The 25517-nt window shown below is 37.4% G+C and overlaps 1 protein-coding gene and 1 long non-coding RNA gene across 2 annotated transcripts in view; one reads left to right on the plus strand and one right to left on the minus strand.

The window, feature by feature from the left end:
- The window catches only part of LOC134790058 (uncharacterized), a 444063-nt gene that overhangs the window by 283662 nt on the left and 134884 nt on the right, over window positions 1-25517 (minus strand). The gene's annotated exons all lie outside the window — the stretch shown is intronic.
- The window catches only part of LOC134790055 (very low-density lipoprotein receptor), a 261962-nt gene that overhangs the window by 228052 nt on the left and 8393 nt on the right, over window positions 1-25517 (plus strand). The window contains exons 3-13 of the mRNA XM_063760812.1: window positions 978-1100; window positions 5244-5363; window positions 6103-6225; window positions 8048-8274; window positions 8657-8924; window positions 10293-10544; window positions 11588-11888; window positions 13735-13953; window positions 15773-15917; window positions 16236-16445; window positions 19514-19712. Of these exons, the coding sequence (XP_063616882.1) occupies window positions 978-1100; window positions 5244-5363; window positions 6103-6225; window positions 8048-8274; window positions 8657-8924; window positions 10293-10544; window positions 11588-11888; window positions 13735-13953; window positions 15773-15917; window positions 16236-16445; window positions 19514-19712 (2187 nt within the window). The remainder of the gene's footprint in view (window positions 1-977; window positions 1101-5243; window positions 5364-6102; window positions 6226-8047; window positions 8275-8656; window positions 8925-10292; window positions 10545-11587; window positions 11889-13734; window positions 13954-15772; window positions 15918-16235; window positions 16446-19513; window positions 19713-25517) is intronic.

Consider the following 25517-nt stretch of genomic DNA (forward strand, 5'->3'; position numbering starts at 1 on the left):
GTGTTCCATTAATAATGAAATATTAGACGATAGACAAACCTGGGTAGGTAGGTATTAAGTAAAAATATGATAATTTAGAATATTCATTGTAATTATGTAATAAAGTAAGGGTGAGGGGTCGATTAAAAAGTCAGACAGAATCTTAACTTAGCCACTATGCTAGTGTATGTTGCCTCAACATCGACCGTCTTTCAATTTGTCCGTGACACGAAATGATGTCGATAACAGCCAAAACAGTTGAAATATGATGTTTTAACATAACATAAAGGAACCATTTTAATTTACGATTACACACACGCATACACAAACTACTAGTGTATATCAAAATAAATTGAACAAATATTTTTCACGCCAAAGCTCGGAAATGTGTCAATAAGTGGTCTAAATCTTGATTTGACAAAGTAATGCTTAGTTGTACACCTGAACCAACAGTCCAACAATGTTGTAGTTGTACTAATTTTACTCGTAATTTCCACTCACTGATTGGTTGACACTGAAATGAACTAATCTCAGCACACCAAGTTCATTAGGTAATTTACGGTAGGGCTTTAAATCCTTTTCAAAATAGGAGAGTTGTTTACAAGATTCAAAAACCCATCGTGTAAGGCGCTTATAAGCGTTAGTAAAAAATGCCTTCAGGTATCTATTTTTAATTTAAAAATACAAAGAGGCGAGACGTGACGATGATTGATGTATTTTTTATAATTTTTGAAACGATGCGATAATGGATTAGAAGACGAAAATATGTAGTAAGAAAAATAGTGTTATTACTTACGCTTAAGCTCTTTGTAATACTCGGCCGAAAGTGCAAACTCGCATCTTCAAGGGCCTCCCCTGACGCGTCGGCCATCAAAGTAACTCCTCCGTCTATTTTCTAACCCACGATGTACAAATATTTGTTGTTGTATTCAATATTAACTAACACATCTGAAAACATGCAATAGGCACTAAAACTTTTTTTTTTCATTGTTTCACAGACAGCCGCACTTGCACAGCGTCAGAGTTCCGTTGCAAGACGGGCCGGTGCATACCCAGCTCCTGGCGATGCGACAACGAGAAGGACTGCTCAGACAACTCAGATGAGGACTCGGCCAGTTGCAGTGAGTATGAAAACTGGGAAAACGTTTCAAATATAGCATCAGATATTTTAAAATATCCACTCGACATATCAACGAAGCCTCGTCTCAACGCAACCTCGAAATTACAAAGTTTATCGCGAAAATCATCTAAGTAGTAAATTTTTATCGCCATTTATTAGACGAGTAAATTAAAGTTTAGATGAAGACTCATTCCTGGATAAAAAACTTGTAAAGAAAATTGCTCCACGGCTCGATCACACTTCAATAATAATTTATATCTTCTCGAATATAGAGACGAAGTAGCATACAGTTGATATTGCCGAGCATTATTGGAAAAACATTTGTAGAGGCTTTAATACCCTGTGTAAACTTAGGGTCTTATCCTCGCGGGGGCAGTGTCATCGAACGCGGATCGTGAACGACTCCGTTCAACCTTTTTGGTAAGCTTCAATGTTAGTCAAACCGGCGAATATTTTCTTTAATATTTCCAGCTCTACGCCTGATTGCTACGACGTAGTCAGCTACAAAATGAACTCCATGCCGTAGCAAATAACTTACACAATTTTGCTACAGATTGTGTGCAGAATTGAAACGCATACATATACCTATGTAGGTACAGCATGTTCCGAATATGTAGGTTTCATTTTAAAAGAGTTCATTCGCATCTTTATACAGGCACCAAAGAAATGAATAATGTTCTGTAAAATTGCGAGACAGATACCTCACATTGTACCTTTTTGAGAATAGACGAAACAAAGTCTAGTTACATTTAAACGAAATGTATAATCTAATACGAGTATATAGTTATAATGTGTAGTTTGTATCTCGGCAAGTAATATACCTACATGTGTGTGATTTTTATTTGAATTGATCGTAGGGCCGTGTTAGACGGTATTGTGACTGTATTGTACCTATACCTATAGATTTTATTCTTGTTTCACAAAATATTCTAATTCAATAGGTAGATATATACTATATTTTAGGTTGGTATAGGTCAGGGAATAAAGGTCTAAACCTAACTATTGAATAAAAAATGGATTTAGGATTTTCATTTAAGTAATGCCGAAATTGTATTATGCTTGATTTAATTATTGGTTAAAAATACAATTTATGATAAAAGTTTGGGATTAGAACCCGTTTTTGGGCCTTACCAAAATTCTGATTACTTACATCTTTTTATATCTTACTTAATTACTTACTAGGTACTCTAGGTAGATGCTTAAAGTTATCATGATTATGTTTATAATTCATTTGAGTCTGAATATACTTAACCCTTAAATGCATGATTTTTTCTTTTTGTCCGAAATTAATATATGTATCACATAATTGTTTGCCGATTCTAGGAAAAATAGTAAAAAAAAATATAATTTCGATTTTCACTGCGAAATCAGTGTTAGAAGTTGAAGTGGCTAAATCATATTTACGTAAATATTTAATTTTCAGTAATAGTTATCTGAATTTTTTTACTACCATTAGAAAGGTACACTATTTGTGATATACCTATGATACAGTTTTTAAATATAAAATAATTACAAACCCTGAAAACAAGATTTTTCCAAGCTTTCCGACTTTTCGTCTTAAAACGAATGTAATTTTTATAAATTAAAAATATTGCGTAAATTTAACCCTTAAATCATCACCCTACTACTTAACGTTTGGTATAAAGGTGCGTTCAAGAACGTAAGCTTTTTTATTTTTAATCTGTGAGCTGTCTAATGCTTTGTAGACATTTGGCAACACTATGCATTTAAGGGTTAAGTAACCAGCAGCAGTATACATTTTTTTTGTCCTTTTTATCTGCAATCGGCTGTTTTAGCCATAATCAATATTAATTTTAAATTGTTCATTAAAGTCAAATACTTTTTTGTATTTTTTTTTCTCAAAAACAAAAAAGAGTAATTTAGTATATTCTTTTGCATTCGTATACCTCTATATGTAAGCATACATTAAGGTTACTTATACATCAAATTTAAACAATTAAATACCTACGTCCACAACACCACCTTGTAAATTGAACAAACATTTTTATTAAAAAAAAGGAAAGACTAGGCAGGGCGAAAATCTAATAACAGAAATACTTCTCCAAAAATTTTAATTGTTCGCGATAAACGTGTGTGAATAATTGGAATGAATGCGGATGTGGTGTACGAAATGGTTTAGGTACGGATTTAAGGTTGGCGAAAATTTATTTATTGCTCCGGCAAGGAATAATGGGGCGAAACGCGAGTACCCGGAGGGGATAACTCGACGTGTTCGAGGCGGGTGAACCGGGAAATTATGCTCGCAACGGAATTAGAGACTTGATTCTTCGATCTCTATCTATACCTACCCACCCTGATTCTTTAATATCTGTCTAGTTATATGGCCGCGGTAAAATATCAATTTATACATCGATTTACCGATCCGAATGTTTCTTTTGTGCGAAAATTAAACAAATTTATTTGGAAAATTATCTTATTCTTTTACGTTATTATTACGTGGATCTATGTACTAATTTCAATTTGATTCTGTAAAAGAAATGTAGTCATGTGTACATTTTAGAGATACATTTTGGAAAATATTTTGTGTATCACCTGTAGTTCCTTTTTAAACGAACACTATGATACCAATAACTCGAATCCGCCAAAAATGTCACTTATGTTGTTTTTGTAAACATTCCTTTAAATATAAAAATTAATACGTTTGAGTTGAAATTTAGCACACATAGCCGTCATGTAAATAACTTTCAATCTTAAATACAACGCAACTTCATGATGTGGAGGCTAGTTCAAACCGCCTTGATGATGACTTGTGACGTAGGTAAATGACTGTCTGAAGTACTGTCGACAATATTTTTTCATCAAAAACTGTTATTTCAATAAATAACCAAGTTGGCTCTATAAATTCCCGTTAATGAAAGCAAATCAAGTTTAAAAGTACTGAAACATTTTTGTACCTGATGAAACGAAACGAAACGAAACGAACTTAAACACTCAATAAAAACACAATTACTTACATAATTTAGACGGTCAGTTATTTCTTTGATGCTTTATACGCTTATTAATTTAAGGAATATTCTCAACTTTCAAAATAAATCTTTAAGTCAAAACGCAAATAAAACTTAGGTACGTACATTTCACTAACATAAAATTCGTTCATTGTAGTAATTTTTTTAGCTAGATAGTGCATTACTACTAGAATATATTTTGGTAAACTCTACCTAGGTGATAGCAAATAGAATGAAAAAAAAAAGTGGTAATGTCTACTTAATGGTGTTAGGCAAGCTTTTAATTCCGTGTCTTTTTCAAAGAGTAACAATGGGTATAAAAAGCCTGTAAAAGTTTTGCGAGGTTTTATTTTATTGTGAGTGGGATGCGACCGGTCCCACACTCCTGCTTTATACACTTGGAGCCAGTATAAGTCGGGGCCACAAAATGGAAAACCTTTTTTATTTGACAGAGACACGCAATGTTTTGGACCTGTGGTTAGAGCGCGGGGATGGGACTACACACGTAATGTTGTTTTTGTACAGAAATACCTACCTGCGTACTTTTAGGCTAGTTGTAGATAGATGTACCTCAGCATTTTATTTATAAATTCAAGGCATTCCTTAATTAACATCTTCCAAATGAAACGCTGCGTAATTTGTTAAAATTATGACGAAAGTTTAAAGAAAACTTTAGGTATGCTTTGAACTCGGCAAAGTGAAACTTGTTGACAAAGTTTTCCTATTTTATTAGCAAATACGACGCAAAAGGGCTGAGTACAGACAGAATAATTACTCCTTAATAATTAATGTTAAGCCATTTTGATTAATTATCCAACTACGCAGTGTTTCACAACAGATTAATGTATTAACATTTATTATTGCGTCGCATTGTACACGATTAAAATTTTAAAGGACTCGAGGGTTAAGGTTTTTAAATGTTATAATGAATTTTATAGATTAAGATAAAGTTCATAGACTGCAATGAAGCTCAATCAAACAAATTAACTAGCAGATTAAAATAAGCTATGTCATTTTCTCATTGATTGACGTTTTGAACTTGCCCGTTAAAATACTTAATCAAAAATGTATTCTTCACGGAATTTGGTTTCCACGACCAACAATTTTTGCTCGTCACGTTACTATAAAAACACCTTCTTGTGACGGATCGTTTGGTCATTGTTTTTTTTTACGTACAGCTTCTCAACGATCTTGTCCGGAACACAGATTTGTGTGTGCCACCGGGCACTGCATACCCGGAGCTTGGCAATGCGACGACCAGGCGGATTGCCCCGATGGCTCCGACGAGCACAGCTGTGGTAAGGGCATGCCTCATCCGGACTATCCGGAGCATGGGACGACACTGGGCATGCTTCACCGGAGGAAAGCATCACGCTAAGATAGCATGAAAACGCGTTTAAATACAATAAATATAAGACTGAACTATTTTAAGGTGTTATTATCATCAATCAATTGTAAATTCATAGGTATGCAAGAATGAAGGGATTCTCGAACAAAGATATATACAATAATTAAGAGTTATTTTATGTAACTAGGTATTTCGGAGACTGATGCAATAATAAATGTTATCATAGCCTTTAAGCTAATTTCAGAACATGTAAGATGAAGGTGAGACTCTATCGTAGTCCTGAAAAAAAAAATGTGTAAAATGACTTGTTTTGAAATTTGAAAACGGGAATTTCAGACCACACCTCTCTCTGGTCGGTCCCTCATTACTGAGGATCGTGGTCACTGGAACCCCTCAAATAAACAATCTGTCTCCATCGGTTGCGGTCCAAAGTAGCCCTCACTACTTGATGTAGCTTGGAAGAGGCGGTGGCTTCCTTTATTTGGTCAGACCACACCTACAGGAAATAATATGGATCAAACGGAAAACTAGTAACTAATGAAAAACTGCCAAAACGTGTTCTGCATTCGACAGTTCAGTGGTTTCGGCGCAGACTAATTGGATTTGATATAAAAAATTGCATTTACATTTTATTTTCGATGTCCATTTGCATCAGAGGTATTTAGCATGTGCATGAATTGGGTCGGCAGATGTGGCGGTATGCGGCACGGAGCAGTTCACTTGCCGGGGTAAGCCTGGCGAGTGCGTTCCGCTCACGTGGATGTGCGACGACAACCCGGACTGTTCTGATGGATCCGACGAAAAAGCATGCAGTAAGGGTTATCATCATTATAAATACCTTTGGTACACCGATGCTCTAAATTGCGGAACGACTGCGGAGTTTTGTCTGCGTAGGCAGAATTTCGCTTCGTTTTGCGGTTTATAATGTCAGTATATTAAAGGCGTAACCTTAGAGCATTTAGTAACTGGAGACTGACATTTTCTGTACAAAACGGTCCGTCGATTTTTGCGGGGGAGTGGCACGTCAAATAGCCATGTCAGATAAACGTCAGTCCATACAAAAAGGCGACTCCAGTTATTAAATGCTCTAAGGGAGTAACAGTAGCTAAGCGTCCGTTAGATCACATGTCCATGGATTCCAAAGGCATATTATTAAAAGGAAAGAGAACACACAAAAAAACATGTGCCTCACTCCGAAAGTTCGTCACGCTTCGCTATACTGTTTTATCATGAACATGCCTATATTGTTCGTCACTTATCAATATTATCGCAAAACTTATGGAATGCAAAGCATCAAAACATACCACGTCATTGGTCCTTGGTCTAGTTTATTATCAGGTATGATTGGCTTATGAACTTAGATACGAAAATTGCACGACGCAGTTCCTAATTACATTATCTTCACATTTCATCATACAGTTGGAGCAAAGTGCACATCGCTGCCTTGTTTGAAACGTACTTTTAACGAGATGTTTTGTATTACTTTACCTAAGGATTCTAGGTATAAAAGAACATCTTTCTTGGAACTTTAATCAGTGTCTTGGTAGAGAAAAGAAAATAATGTTTACTCTATTACTCGGCGACGCGGGGTCGATGTTTAACTATTCCTCTTTGGCGCTGGCTGTATCAATCAATCATTGGAACCCTCGCCTGGCCAAACATTCTGTATTCTATCAACGCCCGGCTCATCCGTCTATAAATTCTTATCTACCCTCCCCGAACCCACCCAAAATCGTGAGCGATGACGTTGCGTGCGCTTTAACCGCAGGATATTCTTCCGCCCTCAACAAGATCGCTATGGTTATGACGTCCTACTTTTTTACTTGTTATGCCTAAGCTAACATGATTCACGGAGCTCCTGAATCAATATTTATCTGATTATTTCCCATATTAACTTCAAAACTAATCCCCTGAGTGTCTTTTGCTTAGAGGATCTAAAAAAGCTAATTACCGCGCTTAAGAGGAACGGCATCTAACTATTACCTACATTAGTCCGCCCTCCAGAGGAATTTAATTAAATGTAGAGTCCTTATCAAAGACGAGTGGGGACAATTTTTCAACAGAAAAGAAATGTACGCTGTGAGAATTACGACCCCGACTATAAAATTACCAGACTTAGTTAGAATTTTACGATTAAATTTGACGTTGGAAACATTAAATGTAATTTTGTAACGTCTCGCGTCAGTTTTATACCATACATATTTTTAATAAAATACGGATGACTTTTAGTGAAAAGTTTATCTTTCGACTTTTTTCTTAGTGTTGATGATGATGATAAGTACTAATTAGGGCGCTTACCTAAGCATAAAGAGAAATGTGCAGTTTGCTCAGGCTGATGCTTGAATTTTGTTAAATTTTGCAATATTAGCAGTTTTGAATGATTCACGGTTAGTGCCAACTAGGCTTATATCCCCGTACGGGTATACCCGTGAAAAAGATGCATGTAACTGCATCGAAATATCAGGAGCTCGAAAACAATACAAAAGGTAATCACGGTCCATATCCCGGTCGATATAAGTCTAATTTTTCAATACTCCTATTTTATTATTAAGTCTAGCAGAGAGACGAAACAATGGTAGGTAAGTATACATTTTTTTGCTTTGAATAGTTTGTAACCAACGGTTAAATGTGCAGATGAAACATGTCGTTCGGACGAGTTTACGTGCGGAAACGGGAAGTGTATCCAACAGCGATGGGTTTGCGACGGCGACGATGACTGCGGCGACAGCAGCGACGAGGTGAAGTGCCCGGCTCCGACCTGCCAGCCGCACACGCACTTCTCCTGCAAGGACGGCCACTGCATCTCGGCGAGGTGGCACTGCGACGGTGACATCGACTGTCCGGACGGAAGTGATGAGACGGTGAGTGTTAAATAAATACGTGCCGTTAAATGTTGCGTGCTGTATGGGAAGTGACTGGGTGAACGTCAACCTGCCAGTCGCATAGGCGGTTGCCATTCTCCTGTAAACTAGGGAATTACATCTCAGCTTTGACACAGCGACGGGGACGGGGACGGGGTATTTTAGAGCTTTAATCTCTGAAAATAAGAGTAAAAGCATAACTTTTGCAAAGTTCTATAGCGAACTGAAAGCCTTTGTGGCTTTTACTTTGGCTCCATAAGACCGGATTCCTGTAAGCCGTTTTATAATAAACTTCAGTGTGCAACTGAAAAGCAATAGCTTTACTCGTCGTGTGATTATTTTCGTCATTTAGTTGCTATAGTGTTAATTTTTTTAATTACAGGGTTGCGCAACGCCTCCTAAAGTGACATCGCCATGTATATCTACGGAGTTCGAGTGCCGTGACCGTATCACGTGCGTGCACAAGGCGTGGGTTTGTGACGGCGACCACGACTGCCCCGACGGCGGGGATGAAGCCCCAGAAGTGTGCCGGGGAAACGTTACATGTAGACTCGACCAGTTCCAGTGCAAGGATCTTAGCTGCATTCCAGGCGCGCTGTACTGCAATGGCCAGAAAGATTGTCCAGATGACAGTGATGAGTTAAATTGCAGTGAGTATCTCTCTTTCTGTCATTTTAATATTGTGCCATAAAAGCACAATCCTTGGCCGTTTCAGATATTGCGATTGGTTCATGGACAGTCGAAATCTTATTAAAGATGCGTTCGTCATTAACGTGTCTGTTAGTAAAGTCTAGGCCCAATATATTAACTTAATATAATCTGTTCGTGAAAGTAATTGCGGTTGACTACGGTATGGTTGAAAGTTTAGCTGTTTAATCGTTCACTGAGCTCCCTTTTACCAGCTAACCACCACCTTATAAACTATCAGTTAAAGGGGTTATTGTTATGATTTACGTAGGTAGTAGGTATATAATTTACACACAGGTAGATTTTATGCCTGCGATTCGTTCAATGGTCGCTTCTTGAAAAGCCTTCAGCACCTTTTGTCATATACCTACTATGTATATGTTATCGATGAGGCTGTAAATTTATCGCCCTAAGTTTGAAGTTCATTTGCATATCTGATAATGGTCAGGAGACTCGGGGGTGCTACTAGACTTAGCTCGTTAATTTTAACGAAATATTACAGTGAGCTGTCAAGTTTTACTATTTGAAATGATTGATATTCGAAAGATTACTTACACATAACTAATCCATAGACCTCCTGAGGGTCTGGACATAATACATAATTATATGTATATATACCGAGGAAATCTTACTGTTTTCGCTGCTGTTAGTTTGATCAAGATATGCAATTAGAAGTTTATTAATTAATTTGAAAACACTACACAGAAGGACAACTCGGAAGTTCCAAAAGTCTACTTGATATATATTTAATTGAAATACCCTCTTCACTAAATTTCCCTTTTAATTCGTAAATTAAACAAGCTGAACACCGCTGTAAATGCAACTCGGTTGATTTAACGTCGCTCACTGAATTTGATTAACGCATTGTCTGTATTGAGGAGTTGACTGAGTTTAACGTGTTTTCGTTGCTTAATTAAATGAGGTTGATTTATTAATGACTAAACCAATTAGCTTGTTTGAATTTTGAACATTGTAGGTTCATAATACCTGAGGTATTGTTGTTGTAGTTATAATTATGTACTTACCTCCTAAGACCCTGAGTCATTTTTACAGTTTCGAATTTCGAACCTTTTTTTCCATTTCCATTATAGTTCAAAATTCGATTTGATTTTGTCCTTTGGACAAAAACTGGCCAAGTGCGTGTCGGACCACGCATAGTGGAGGGTTCCGTTCCTTTATACCTACAATACAAAAAGCCATACAATCAAAAGGGCGTATCTTTGCGGTACTTACGTCGTTTGTATAAGAAGTTTTTTTTAACTCGATAAAATAAGAAGTTCCCGCGAACCAATATTGTACATGTGTTTTAAAACAAAACTTTACCTTTCCAGCAAAACCAAAAACCGTATGCGACAAGAAAACGGAGTTCGACTGCGGCGGAGGCATGTGCATACCTCTCTCCAAAGTTTGCGACAACAAACCAGACTGTCCCAACTTCGAGGACGAGCCCAGAGACCGGTGCGGGGAGGACGAGTGCGCCAAGAACAACGGGGGTTGCACGCAGAAGTGCGTCGACACGCCTGTTGGCTACTACTGTGACTGCGACAAGGGGTACAAGCTCATTGACAACAGGACTTGTGAAGGTTCGTTTCTTTTTTATATTTGTTGGTCAAGGCATGCCAAAGGTCTCTCCAAAGTTTGCGACAAGAAACCAGACTATCTCAACTTCGAGGACGAGCCCAGAGACCGGTGCGGGGAGAACGAGTGCGCCAAAAACAACGGGGGTTGCACGCAGAAGTGCGTCGACACGCCTGTTGGCTACTACTGTGACTGCGACAAGGGGTACAAGCTCATTGACAACAGGACTTGTGAAGGTTTGTTTTTGTCATTATACTATTTGTTGTCATCCAGAGGACCTTCATGCCGTCCTATCCGCAGCAACACAACGATGTATATTGGTACCAGCCATTTGAAGTCAATTTTAAGATTTTGGCGTAACAACACGTGAACTTTATAACAGATATCTTAACAACTTTCGTAGAGATAAGATAGTACCTTTTAGTTTAAGGTTGGGTAAGCTTATAGATGTGAAATGGAGAGTTCATCAAAATAATCGTGGGAAGTAGGATTAACCGTTGTTAAATTCCATTTCATTGGTCAAATCAACACGACGTGTCAAATACATAACAGAATATCACGACAAAACAGAACTACAACTTTTGATTAATAAACTTTTCATTACTCGTGCCACTTGGAACGAAACTATGAAATGTTTCGACAATTATGAATGTGTTGAGTTGATCAATAAATTTTCGCTACACGTGTATCGGGTAATTCCACGCGTTGTTATGCGCAATACGTTTATCATTAAATGTGTACACAGGGTCCATCCAGAGGTGTGTTTCGGATTATGATATCTACTTTTTATTTATTGAACTTGAACCTACTACGAAATATAAGGAAAACGCTTTTTAATAATCGACATCATGTGCATTGACGACCTAAGTAAGCTACAATTGCTGCTGTTGCCCAACCACTTACTAAAAATTGATGAGAGTTTCCAGATCAGAACTATCTCTTCGAACATTTTCTATTATGAAAACGACCATTATAAAATACGTTTGGATAATATGTTAAACCGACCTTACCTCCTACCTACTACCTTAAACACATGACTTCGTTACAGATATCGACGAGTGCGCTGACCCTGGCTCATGCTCCCAAATGTGCATCAACGAGAAGGGTACCTTTAAGTGTGAATGTCACTCCGGGTACGCGCGAGACCCTCGAGACAGGACCCGTTGTAAGGCCACGGAAGGCCACCCGTCTCTGCTGTTCGCCAGGCGGTTTGACATTCGCAAGATCAGCTTAGACCATCATGAGATGGTCGCTATCGTGAACGATACCAAATCGGCTACAGCGCTGGATTACGTGTTCAGGACTGGAATGATCTTCTGGAGCGACGTCAACGATGAAAAGATATACAAGTGAGTATGAATATAGTTCAGTCTACTAAATACTAAAAGCCAATGAACCGACGTTCGTAAATCCTGCAATCGTAAATGATACACTTGTCTACCGTTGTATTTTGTTTTTATGACTACTTTTTTTTGCGAGAGAAGCGGTAGCCAATTTAATTAAGAAGGTTAAAGCACACCTATCTTCAAAGTCTCACTAAACATACCTATTCTAATTCTTGAATTAAAAGTTTAGAAGTAGATAAGGGCTGTTTTTTTATTGGGATCCGATTTGCAAACTTTTACGGAGGCGCGTTTAAATTAACTCTTGGACCGCCAGGTTCCCAAAAAATGTGCCACGCGATAGTAAGTTACCTACTTGTTTTTTTTTAGATAAGCTACATAGATATGGACTAGCGCAATTAAAAAAAACGGAAACATATTTGCAGAATATTTTTTTAGAACCAAAATTTAAAGGCACGGCTTTCCATACGCAATTTATGCAAGCGGTCACAAGGTTAAGATTACTTTAAATCTAATTGTAGTTTGACGGGTAAAGGCTGTGTTGTTTATCTGTCGCAGACGACCTTCGCTAAGATAATTGCACAAACCAGTTATTACACATTTCGAATGACGTTAGAAGCCGTCTGGGTTAAGGTCACGAACAGCGCGCGATTAAGGGACTTAGGTCCGAGATAAGCAGCGTATGACGGATTTAAATGTTTACATAACTTTACGATCGCGAAATACTTCGTAATTATTATGACAGAGTTGTATCATTAGGTACATAACAATTTTGTCATACCTAAACGTAATTGTCGTAGTCAGATGCAAAAAACAACCATGCCTTTTACGTCGAAATTCCTCGGTGCATTCTTCGCAGACACACTACGGTCGTTTCAAATTCTCCTGTGTCACGAATATTCGTAGTGGTCTGTTTATTTTACAAGTAGTGTGTAATCCTTAGCCGAAGATTCCCAAGCGTATAAATTTAACAAGGACTCTATATTCGAACGAACGAGCGAAGCGAAGTGAAGTTCTTACATTCAACTTGGAAAACACGGCTGGCTAGGGTCACGTCCCGGCATTTCGATGTTTTTAAGCTGAACTATCAGAGGATAGTTTGATACACAATAACTTAAGTAAATTTGATCTAATTTAAATTAAATTGGGTGAACGTATAGTTGTGGGCATTATATTTTAGTCATTAAATTTGGAGCAGGCTCGATTAAGAGGTTATTGAGCTAGAAGAGCTTAAAATGCTAAAAAGCTATTTGTGAGGGGTCTTACTGTTCTGGTCATTTTAACTGCAAGAAAGTATGGTCGAGTTTGGTATCAAATGAAAGTACTCGGTTTACACATTTATAATATTGTTTTTTAATTTAAGATTTTAATAAATAGCAAGATAAAGGAGAAATAAAATAAACATAATAATAATATGTATTTGACATTTGCCAAGAAAGATTACGGCTTACCACAGATACAGTTTATTTTAATCTCTATGGTGACTTAAATTTATCAATTAAGGGCTCCACAGATCTTGCAATAAATCGCATGTGGTTTTCGATCCTTTGCTTTGACGACTAAGACCCACTTACACCATTCCACTAACCCGGGGTTAACCGGTTAAACCTGGAGTTGCCATGGTTACCAGTACAATATGACACTAGGTTAACGGTTTAACCGCTTATCCCCGGGTTATTGGGATGGTGCAAGTGGGCCTAAGTAGCACTGCAGTCAATTGATCTTTTTGGCGAACCGCGAGTTCTCACTTCGGGGCGAACTTCTAGTTATTTGCAACCGTGGCCTTATCATCTAGCAAACCTAAAATAGAGTACAGCAAACCTAAGTACTCACCTTGATGACATAATTTCAGAGCGCCGATAGACGAGGGCAGCCAACGCACCGTCGTCATCGGAGATCAGCTGATCACCTCCGACGGTTTGGCCGTCGACTGGATCTACAATCATCTGTACTGGACGGACACTGGCAAGAACCACATCGAGCTGTCGGACCTGCAGGGCAACATGAGGAAGATTCTGATTAGGGACAGGCTTGAAGAGCCTAGGGCAATCGCGCTTAATCCTCTCGATGGGTGAGTATTGGTACTGATGAAAGATACATGTTGCTAAAATACATACTTGATAAATACTACACGTGCTAAGTAAACGAGCTCATGCTTTAAGAGTCCTGCGGCGCGAAGTCATTGATATCGGTATTTTGTAATTGCGTTTCATTTCCGTGGTTATTATTAGAAGCAGAATGCTTAGGTACTCTTACATTACATGGGGGGCGCCTAATAAAATCCGAGTGTAACTGGTACCTACTGGTCTAATGGCCAACGAAAATGGTCTGGCCAACGAAAGCTGAACTAAGGAAATTATATTTAATAAACAGTAACATCTTTATTAACCTGTTAACAATCGCAGCAAAAATAAATGTGCTTAACTTAGAACTAAATACACGCTTTACATCTTGTTAGTTATTTAAAATATAAACATTTAAAGACACATACGATACAATATTCAAATAACTAATTAGGTATAAATACATTTACGTTTTCAGTTATTAAATATAAAGAAATACCACTATACCGGGTGTGGCCTGTAACACGAGCAAATAATTAAAACATAGATTGTACTCCTCAAACGGTGACACTTTTGTTCAACAACTTTTAAAAATTGTGAAGTATTTTGACTCCCTATTTTTGATACAAAATAAATATTATCTTCAATGGATGCCATCGCCACGCCATATCATTGTGATTGACGTTGCTTGTCACGCCTTAAACATAACAAAATTCGCAATACATTGCGTCTTATAATAGTTATAATAAACTTCAAAGTGTATTAAAAATCAAATCACAAGTTATTTTTAAAAGGTGCTGAAGAAATGTTGGTCAGTATGAGGAGTACAGTTTAATTTTTTGCTCGTATTACAGGCCACAGCCGGTATAAATCTATATTAGCAATAATTAATATACCTAACCTAAAATCGCATACCTCATAAGTCATAACTCTATGTCAAGCACATTACGACTTACAACATTAGGCATCAACACATAAAGTTGCAAGCCTCTTAACTCCTTTGGGGTTGATAAGAGGTTTACGACTATAGGCAACATTGGTAAAAGTGATAATGCTCACCCGCAGCTTATTTCGCAACATTTTATCGGAATAAAACAAAGATTATGTCAATACCCGTTGCATGATTGATCGGTGTCTTATGCGGCATTACGAAATCAGTGCAGTTGAAATATTATAATGTAAATATTATTAAGTAAGCAGACGTAGCCCAGACGGCTGTTATTTATTTTTATTACACTGTTCATTTATTTATAAAATAGTGGCGGAAAATTTATACCAAATGTTTTCAACCGGTTATTGATTTGGTTAGTTTTTGCTGCCTTGTTTCTGTGTTTACGTACGTCTTTCGTATAATCTAGAATTAGAAATTGTGCATTTAGTTTTAGTATTGACCGAGGACCTTTACAAAAAAATGTCACATCAAATATCGTATAGGTACCTAGTAGCCTTATAGTAGCAGACGTTAGCAAATATGTTAGTGACTATAGTTCGTTTTTTTAGGATTAGAAAAAAGGTAAACAATCATGACATGTCTTTTAATTGAAAAACACGTTTTAAAAATAAGGCACGGCAAATATGTAACAATTATGAATCTAATACGATCATTTATATTCTTCTGCTTTCATAAGTAATAGTTACTGATTTTTAAAAAGCGTTTTTCAATTAAAAGACATGTCAAGATCGCTTACCTTCTTTCTAATGCTAAAAAAACGAACTATAACTCGTGGTAAAGCTATAGGTAATGGTTGTAATCAAGATACATACCTACTTCTTTTGTAGGGCCATTATGGTGCCAAAGTTTATTGTAATAACAATAATTGGATACAGGTGGATGTACTGGACGGACTGGGGCCAGGTGCCCAAGATCGAACGCGCCGGCATGGACGGCTCGCACCGGCAGACCATCGTGTCCTACGACGTCAAGTGGCCCAACGGACTTACCTTGGATCTTGTACGGAAACGCGTGTACTGGGTAAGTATTCCGATGGACACAAGATGTACTGGACGGAGTGGGGCCAAAGTGTACTAAAGTCGAACTTAATGCCAGTAGTAATAAAACTATAGATTCTAGCCTGAGCAAGATAATATATTTTAGCCACATGACATTGACAATATCATGAGAAGGACGTAAACAAGACACGTGGGTGGATACATACCAAAAAGGCAGTTAGGGCTTGTGCACAAATCACGCGAGGTTTTTTCACATTGATAATCGATGATTATCGACAGCGTGACTAAAACAAGATAGAAGACAATTTAAAACCAATTAACATTTTATACATTTCCACAGGTTGACGCAAAAATGAGCACAATCTCGTCTTGCAACTACGACGGCAGCGCGCGGCGTGTGGTGCTGTACTCTACCGACGTGCTGCGCCACCCCTTCTCCATCACCACGTTCGAGGACTGGGTGTACTGGACCGACTGGGACAAGGCCGCTGTGTACCGCGCCAACAAGTTCAACGGAAAGGATATTGAGGCTATCACTTCTACGCACACTGTAAGTTCGCTTTTTGTACGAAGTCGTACCTGACTCTGAGACCTGATGCGTAAGTACGCATGAACTGTAGGGTCAGGTCTCAAAACTTAACGTGCTTTGTCATCCGTTCTCCATCACCAAGTTCGAGTCACGTTCATTTCGTTCGCTTTTTAAACATACACATGAACTGTGGAGCCAAACTTCTAAACTTCGAAGGTGACAAAATGAAGAGAAGCGACGTATTATGTAGTTCGAGAAATTCCTTTTTTCTACTGGGCCGACTTGGACAACTTGCATAATACGTCGCTTCTCTTCATCGAGCCTACAACTTGACGAAAAAAATAGTTATAGGGATTTACATTTTTCGCCTTTTAAAACCACCTTTGTGACACTAGAGGGGACATAGTTTTTTTTAATAAATACAAGCACCGTCTTGTTGGCCGCACCTAAAATTTTTATGTTAAATCCGGGGTTGGTAATCATTATATTTATAAGTACCTATATTCCTAGTTCGACTTTTTGCCACAGCTCAAAGTGTAAATAGGGATAGATAGATATCTATCCCATATAAAATGCATTGCAACAGCAAAGGAAAAGTGAAAGCTTCTTACTGACCATGTTTGTACGCTATTAGAAAATAGCATTGCTACTTTGCGGTACATGACGGGCTGGAGAAGTTCTCGTAAATCGGACAACGATTATAAATTGTTAGTGGCACTTATAATTACCATTAACAATCGTATCGGTATAGGGTTAGCACTGATTGACTAGCACGTTATCTTTTCGCGGATAAGCAAAGATTTTGGTATTAATCGATATGGATTTCCGCAAAGTAACGCCTGATTCTATTCATTATTATTCAACACTTATAAGTTTATTTTACACTGAGACAAAAAACTAACAAAAACACACTTAGAATTACAAAAATAAAACTTAATCCGGGGACAAGGAGAGTCAACTAATAGGAACAAATTGACTTTTGCAATTTCCATTTAGTAGGAAATACAACTTCTATATTTGTAATTTGAAGTATGCTAGAGTAATTTCAGAAATTTGGTTTTGTTATTCCGAGAGGTGCTTTAGCAATATCGGAGGTGATGACGTCATGGGTGAAAACTAACCGTTTTGTAATTCTAAGCGTGCTTTAGCAATATCGGAGACGATGACGCCATAGGTTTTACTAAACTGTACTGCGATTCCAAGCTAGCTGTTGTTATTCTAGAGATAATGACGTCACAGGCAAAAACTAAACTGTTTACAATTCCTCCGCCCCTAGCAAACGGGCGCCGCGAGAGCATGTCGCGCGCGTGGTAGCTACCCGTCTCTATTTCTGTCTGTATGAATAAAAAAGCATTTGGTAGTATATCTCTGTACTAAAGAGGCACTATAAAAGCCTGTCGAGATATTCTACCCATTCCTTTCTTATTCATACAGTCAGAAAGAGACTAGTAGTTATTACGCGCGCAACATGCTCTCGCGGCGCACCTGTGCTAGGGAGGTTGGAATTGCAAACAGTTTAGATTTACCTATGATGTCATTATCACTAGAATAACAACAGCTAGCTCGAAGTTGCAGAACAATATATTCCTGTAGACCCCAACTACACAGTAGGTCGCGGGTTAATATGTCCATGGCCCACAATATATCCTAAATTTATTATTTAACTTAAGTATGTTTTAAACAAAGAAGACACGAGACACGCCCGCCCGACATCCGACACAATACTAACTCTAACCAAATGAACGTAACAAGTAGTACATTTTACTAAAATCACTAACATTCGTTTGGCTGTGTTGGTATTACAAAACTCGTTTAGTGATTGGTACAACAATGAACATAAACACAACAAGTCTATCTACTAAATACCAGTAAACTTTGTAATGTCGCTATAGTAACAACTGAATTGTTATTTTAAATGGGGTAGTGTTATTCCCGCGAACTCGTTTTTTAGATATTACAAAACTATGTAAGTGAGACGTTTACTAAAATCATAACTTGAAATCACAGATGCTTTTTTCCAAAAATCACAAACTGTACTAGTAAAAATCGGAGAATTTTAGTAGTAATAAAAATGGATTGTAACAAATACTGAACTTTGTTTAATGCTCCATTTACTAAAGTCTGTTTGCTGAAATTAGATTTAGTATTACTGAGCTGTTTGTAGAAATAAATAAATTTTACAGAAATAGTGAAACTTCCATGATTACTACTAAAACTTCATTTTTTCCCCCAGCACAGAACTGTTTATTAATTCCTGGTGATGATTTTTCTCTCAGTGTATCTATATATTACTTGACATTTATTATTCCCAATGGCCAATTCATTTATTATATATCTACATTGCTCGATTTAAACAGTCTTCGTCAGAAACGCTACATCTTTGTCCAACATAAATTTATTTGCTGCATTTTTGTGTGGCGTTGGACCTTTAGACCTTCTTACGTCCTGTCTCTGGCTCTATAGATTGTCACTTGATAGTGATCTATATGATGGTTTTCAATGTGTTATGTTCATATCATGTCTGCTCATAAAAGCCCAATTGCGTTGGTGTGGACACCTTGTACGTATGGCACCATCGAGACTGCCCAAAGCAGTATTTTACTCTGAGCTAGCCTCAGGTAAACGCAAGGCTGGTGGGCAGTACCTACGCTACAGGGATGTCTTAAAACGCCACCTTTTGGCCACCGGCATATCATGCGAGTCGTGGGAGGAGCTTGCATCTCGGAGATCGGATTGGCGAACTGCTGTCAATACGGGTCTTGATAACTTCGAACACACCCGACTTGAAGATCTTGACGCCAAACGCCAGCTCCGAAAAACTCGGCCCAAACCCTCCTACAACTACAAATACAACGCGTCTGGGCAGCTTTACTGTGTTTTGTGTTGCCGCACTTTCAAGACCAAATTTGGATTTGCGAGCCACGCTCGCGCCCATGCACGTAATAGTTAAGACCCTTTTTAATTTGTCAGGATGTCGCCGTCGACGGATACGTCTGGGAGGACATCATCATTATCATTTCATGGGATGTCAATCTATTCCCTGTTTTTCTTTAGCTTGTCGGCAACTCTAAGAAATCATATATTTCCAGCTCCAAAACCCGATGGTGATCCACGTGTACCACCCGTACCGGCAGCCAGATGGCGTGAACCACTGCGCGGCGGTGAACGGACACTGCTCGCACCTGTGCCTGCCGGCGCCGCGGATAGGCCCGCACTCGCCGCGCGTCTCCTGCGCTTGCCCCAACGGGCTGCGCTTGCTGCCCGACGACCAGATGTGCGTCGAAGATAGTGAGTATAATTTTAATGTTTATTAACCCCTAGAGTTCCAAGGGTTTAAACTTAAAATTGTTTTTTTTTATTATTATTTAGAGTGACTGAAAAAGAACTGAAATGCTTGAATAGCAAGTCAACGTCAAGACGATTTTTCGGACGTAGGTACGAATTTTTAATTCGCTTTGAGCTTGAATTGAGCGTATGTACTTATATTGTGTTTGACAGCTAACTCGACACAGAAAAAGTTACAAAACTTTTCTCTTTTCATTCTTGCTAAAGTATCAAAAGAAGTCTATCCTGTCCTGACTACTTAAACTGGCGATCTGTATTAGGAATTCCATCTCTTAGAGCTCAAAAAAGCCGACGTAATCTTGATAGCGTAGGACTGCTAGATGCACTATGGGCAAAACAAGTTATGAAAAAAGAAGGCTAGCTAATCGTAAAGTTCGTAAAAACTAGAACAGCGTCGCGGCAGACTTCAACAAAGATGCTGGAGGGACGAGATGGTGGGCACTTGAAGACCGTAATGAATTCATTGTTAATGGTTTATTACAACCTTAACCAACAGCTATACTTACGTAACATAATGGTAGTATGTATAAATAACAAAGAGCCAGTTGCTGGTTAATTGACAGAAACTCTGAGAACAAGGGGATCTTTCGATACTTATCAAAATTCTTAAATCAATTCTATGGTAAATTAAAACTAAATACATCTGAGTTTAAGTGACCTGTAATAAAAGATAAACGCAAAGTTTTTAAAATTGCAACGTATCGGCTCTTGCGGTGCATTTACATAAGTACTTATTATGGTAGTCTCAGAAGTACCTAGGCAACTTTATGAGAACTACCTATTAAAAAATTGGACAATCATGTTGTTATTGCTGATGATTTCTTTATAATCTGTTTAGGGGATCATGCTATTTTACGTCAACGAATTGATAACATAATAATGATGATAGAATAACTTTGATCAAACTCTTCTTTTTCAACAGACGTGTTTTTTATTACCTACCTATAGGTACATGAGTTTAATATGTCATGCTAACGAAACATGACAATTTCATAATTTAATTTTTAAGCATAATATAGATACCTACCTATATTTCTGTGGGTAGCTAGGTATATATACAATTCGTTTATAGAGCGAATAGGATCCAACAGTTTTGTACATGAGTAAGTACTTAACCATATATGTGTCTAAAACCTAGTAGGTATACCCAGGTGGGTGGACACACCATATTTTATTATATCCCTACTATGTTATTTTATGTTCTTGGTAAGATAATTAATGTTTATTTAATAGTAGTTTTTTTCCTTCGTTTAGATTATAGACGCCGTTTGTTTTTCTTGTCACTGTATTGAAACCTAAGTGACCGATTCCAAAGTAATAATTGACTCCAATTATTATTTTGGATACTATAACTTGATTTTTAGTAATTTTGGGAAAACAGCGCGTCAGCGGTTTACTGTCACGGATACTTTACGTATATGTTGGTGGTTTCTAAGACAACGCCAAGTGTTATTGAACTTGGGAACAATTTAGGGCCGGCGAAGCATACGAAGATTCATTCCTGCTAAAAAAAAAAGAAATAGCCAAAATTTCAATACGTATAATTTTATCTCTCTTTGCAGTCACAAAATAAAGATTAAAAAAATACTTTCTTTACCATTAGTTCAAACCTTAAATACAAACAACTTTATAACAAAGCTGAACTCAGTAGCGGCGTTTCTACGAAAATAGCAAGGATTCACGGATAATAAAATATTCCGCAGATAATACAACATACACACATTCCTTAAACGCAACGGAAGTTCATGGTAATCATGGTGTGAATTATGTGACATATCACACCTTGCCAAGCTAAATTAGACTTTATTGTGGTGTATTACCAATTACAACAGAATAGCGCCATAATCAGGCATGTGCAAACATGCGCAGGTGTTTTTCTCGTAGGTACATCTGTTGTTTTTCCATGATGCGTGAGTTTTATGGAAAATTGAAAACAATGAACTTCAATACAGTCTCGACTAGCTCGATATGAAATTGAGACATGTAATAAAATAACATGAACAAATAAATCACACATAAAACGGATTATAGTTTTTAATATTTTTAAAATATAGGTATTTACCAGAAAGCAGATGTGAAAACGAACCTAGAAATTGTATTATCCAGTCACATGATTGATATTTTTCAGTGACCTCTATTTTTTTTTTTAATAAGTGTGACAGCTGACAACTACAGTTGCCAAAAGCATGTGAGTGGTTATGGAGCTCACATAATGTAACGAGAAAATATGAACTCCCTTTCGTTCAAGAAAGGAAACCATGCGAACGAATAAAAATCCTTGGACAAAATTAAACTAAAGGTTGCACACGGCTATATATATATCTCATGACACCCGGTGTCCCAAAGGAGTGTAAATGTACTAATAAAGAAGGATTTAAATATCATCTACTTACAAGTTCTAGATTCTAAGGGGCTCCCTTTTGCCCTCACGGTCTCGCGCTTGGTGCAAAGCGTTGATTTTAGCCTCTCTCCTTCACCTGTAAAAACCTCAAAACTGGCACGCAAACAGTACAAGTGAAATGATTCCTATTCTTAACACATTGAGTGCCGGGAACCCGCTCGGCGGGTTCTCTGTTCGTAGTAGCTTTTCTCTACAAAGCGGGAAAACGCTGGGATCGGCTATGAGCGTAGCGCTACGAAAACGTTGGTAGTAAATGTGTAAGTTCATCGACATACTCCTAAGCTCATTACAAGCGATTTCTAGAGAACTCCCGAAAAGAAGGTACTAGAAGAATGATCTAGGACATAGAGGCGTGACATAAGTAGAAAATGACGTATGTCAAATTTTGTTCAATTGACTGAAGGTCAATAAATACATCTAGCGTTATTGTCATTGGCATTTCTGCCTTGATTGATGAAACCGAATCAATATGCTTATTGACTGTAGGTAGTTGGCGTGTAGGTAAAGGGTAAATTCCTGCTGATGGCCATATCGTTGTTGCTATACCTATGCTCTATTGCTACCAATATCCTAAATTAAAAACAGCGGCATGTGCTAGTCGGACTAAGATCCTAAGGGTTCCGTACATCATCGTAATTTACCCCCCTTGTATATAATATATTTATTGACGTTACACTTCTGTATTTAGGTCACAGACATACATAATGTGTACTGTGTACGTGTAGGTAAATTTCAACCCCATTGGTCCAGTATTAGTTTTGAAAGAAATTGGTTATGACAGATGGACGGACATAGACGAGTGATCCTATATAGGTTCCATTTTTTCCCTTTGTACGAAATCCTAAAAGCAGTCTGATGAAGTAATGGAACCTATAAAGCTTGTAATAAAAATTACATCGGGGACCACCGTATGTGTTAATTGGAATTTTAGGAATTCATGTAGTTCTTATGCGGTTTTTAACCACTGACATGCATTGTTAGTTACTCGTCAGCATTGACTAATTATGTAAAATTTCTTAATCCGTTATTTCATGTTATAAAATATATTTACTTAAATTTGAACTTTAATAGCTGTAAATAAAGTTGAATGTAATTATGGCTTTGTATGCGGGAAAGGGTTAACTCATTGGGGTTTTCATAAATAAGTAACGTTTAAAATCAGAAATCAGAATAATTGTAAACGCGCCGCCATAACTCTTGAGGTGAATATTTTGCTGCGATAGTGGACAAATGACTTTAAAAAGTAGGTAAGTAGTGTTCTATAAAACTATTGCTTACTAGAGTAGTGGGAATTTACATGTGTGCCAATGTTTAGGTACCTGAGATATAAACAAAACAAATCGGCGTTTTTAAAAGCGTAGTAGTTCGCTGATAGGCCATATCAGCAGTAATTACTGGAAATACGATAGTATTTCCGATTGCAATTGATTAAGTCGAGACAGGTGTTAAAAATATCGTATCAAGATAAATTAATCATCTGCGTACCCACCCCGTCGCGGCGCGTCATCGGATGACGACACATCGTACGATATTTTTTCGACGCTGTGTCATTGCGTGTTGTAGGTTTCCACCGAATCATACTTGCTCATAATGATTCCATCTAATACAACGGTTCATGTGTTCGTTTCTGATGTCACTATTTCAATTGATATTTAATACGTGATTTTGTACAATCTCCTTTTATGAATAGGTATTGATACACAGAACAGTCATTTTACTTTTTATCAATGTACATGTGCAGACGACAAAGCTCCATTCATAAGAGCAGACAGATAAAAGAAGATCAAGATTTTCATAAAGATTTTATTAAGTACATAGGTAAACCCGTGCTTTCGTTTAATATCGTCAAATTCAATCATCTAATCAGATCGGGGAAATCCTGAAGAAAGGCCAGGTCAAGAACACCCTAAACCGACGAGCGTGTATGAGGAATGTTATGAAAGTGAAGGAAGCGAAAGAGGTATGTCAGGATCGTAGCAAGTGGAAATCCGTGGTCTCTGCCTACCCCTCCGGGAAATAGGCGTGATTATATGTATGTATGTAAATTCAAGATAGCCAGTTAAAATAATACATGATCCTTTTTTAAATATAACATCGTCTATATCAGTTTAGGCCTTTAATTTTCATTACACTTGGCAGTAGTCAACAGCATTTTTCTCACTTGCCACAGAAGTGAATGAACTTTCTCGGAAGTCGCAATAATCGAGTAACAATCGAATCCAATATAATAGATGCCTACTAAGTAAGTGCCTATGAAAGAGGCCGATGCTATTTAGATAGGTAATACCTACCTAATAAAGGAAGCATTGAAGTTTATAAAAATAACATGTAAATTGTTTTCGAAGAATATTTATATAAAATTAGGTTAAGAAATACGGATATGACAGATGGGCATTACCTGGAAATCTGAAACGGTAAGAGATAAGCTAAATCAACACATGGTATCAAATTTCCATGGTATATTTGTTTACTTGTCTAAATACTATAAATAATATTGTGTGATGAATCATCATACCTATAATTATATTTAGAGTGTTTGTAATCATCAGATTAATTATTCTTAAGTGGATAGTTAAAATGAAAGTGAGCAGTGAAAAGGTGATTCCAATAATAACGAATCAATACAGATTGAGTCATAACATTGATAACGCTTTAAGCTATTTGTTTAATACAAATAACATTAATTGTTTTCGCAATCTCGCGGAGATTACGATATCGGGGATTCCTGTGGTCAGAGGTCTGACTTGTGTACAGCTTTTGCCTGTAATTATTTAATTAACCAAGATTAAGTGTAATATTTAGTCGAGTAAAATATATTGCGAACCGAATGAACTTTAATTTAATTAATGGGTAATAATAATCATATAATGAATCATGACATTAAAGCTCTCCAAAGTGTTAGATCTGTATCCCCACGCAAGACTATCAAAAGACCGGGATTTATAGGCCCGTGAAATCCAAAATCACTTGTCAATAGTCAAATGCAGCATCGCAATAATTTTTAACGCAGTAATTGCCTAATATGTACGTTTCATTTAACCGATAGAAACTATCATATTTTCACATCTGAACAAACAAACACCCTCAAAACCTTAATAAGGCTTTTACACATGGCAACAAACACAAATTACGCAAGCACTATTTGAAGATGCAGTGCCTGCTAGTTGCCAAGGCAATGTCATCGTCAAGGCACGATCATTTTATTATGATACACGCGTAGGGACACGCATAGATCTACACCATCGATCTTCACCTGTCTGCCGATTAACTACCGTAATATAAAAGGGCTTTGGAACATCTACCTAATTACACTTAAGTACTACAGAAGACTTGCGGTTAAACTGTTA

The sequence above is a fragment of the Cydia splendana genome, chromosome 4 (assembly GCF_910591565.1).
Source record: "Cydia splendana chromosome 4, ilCydSple1.2, whole genome shotgun sequence".
NCBI classification, from domain to species: domain Eukaryota; kingdom Metazoa; phylum Arthropoda; class Insecta; order Lepidoptera; family Tortricidae; genus Cydia; species Cydia splendana.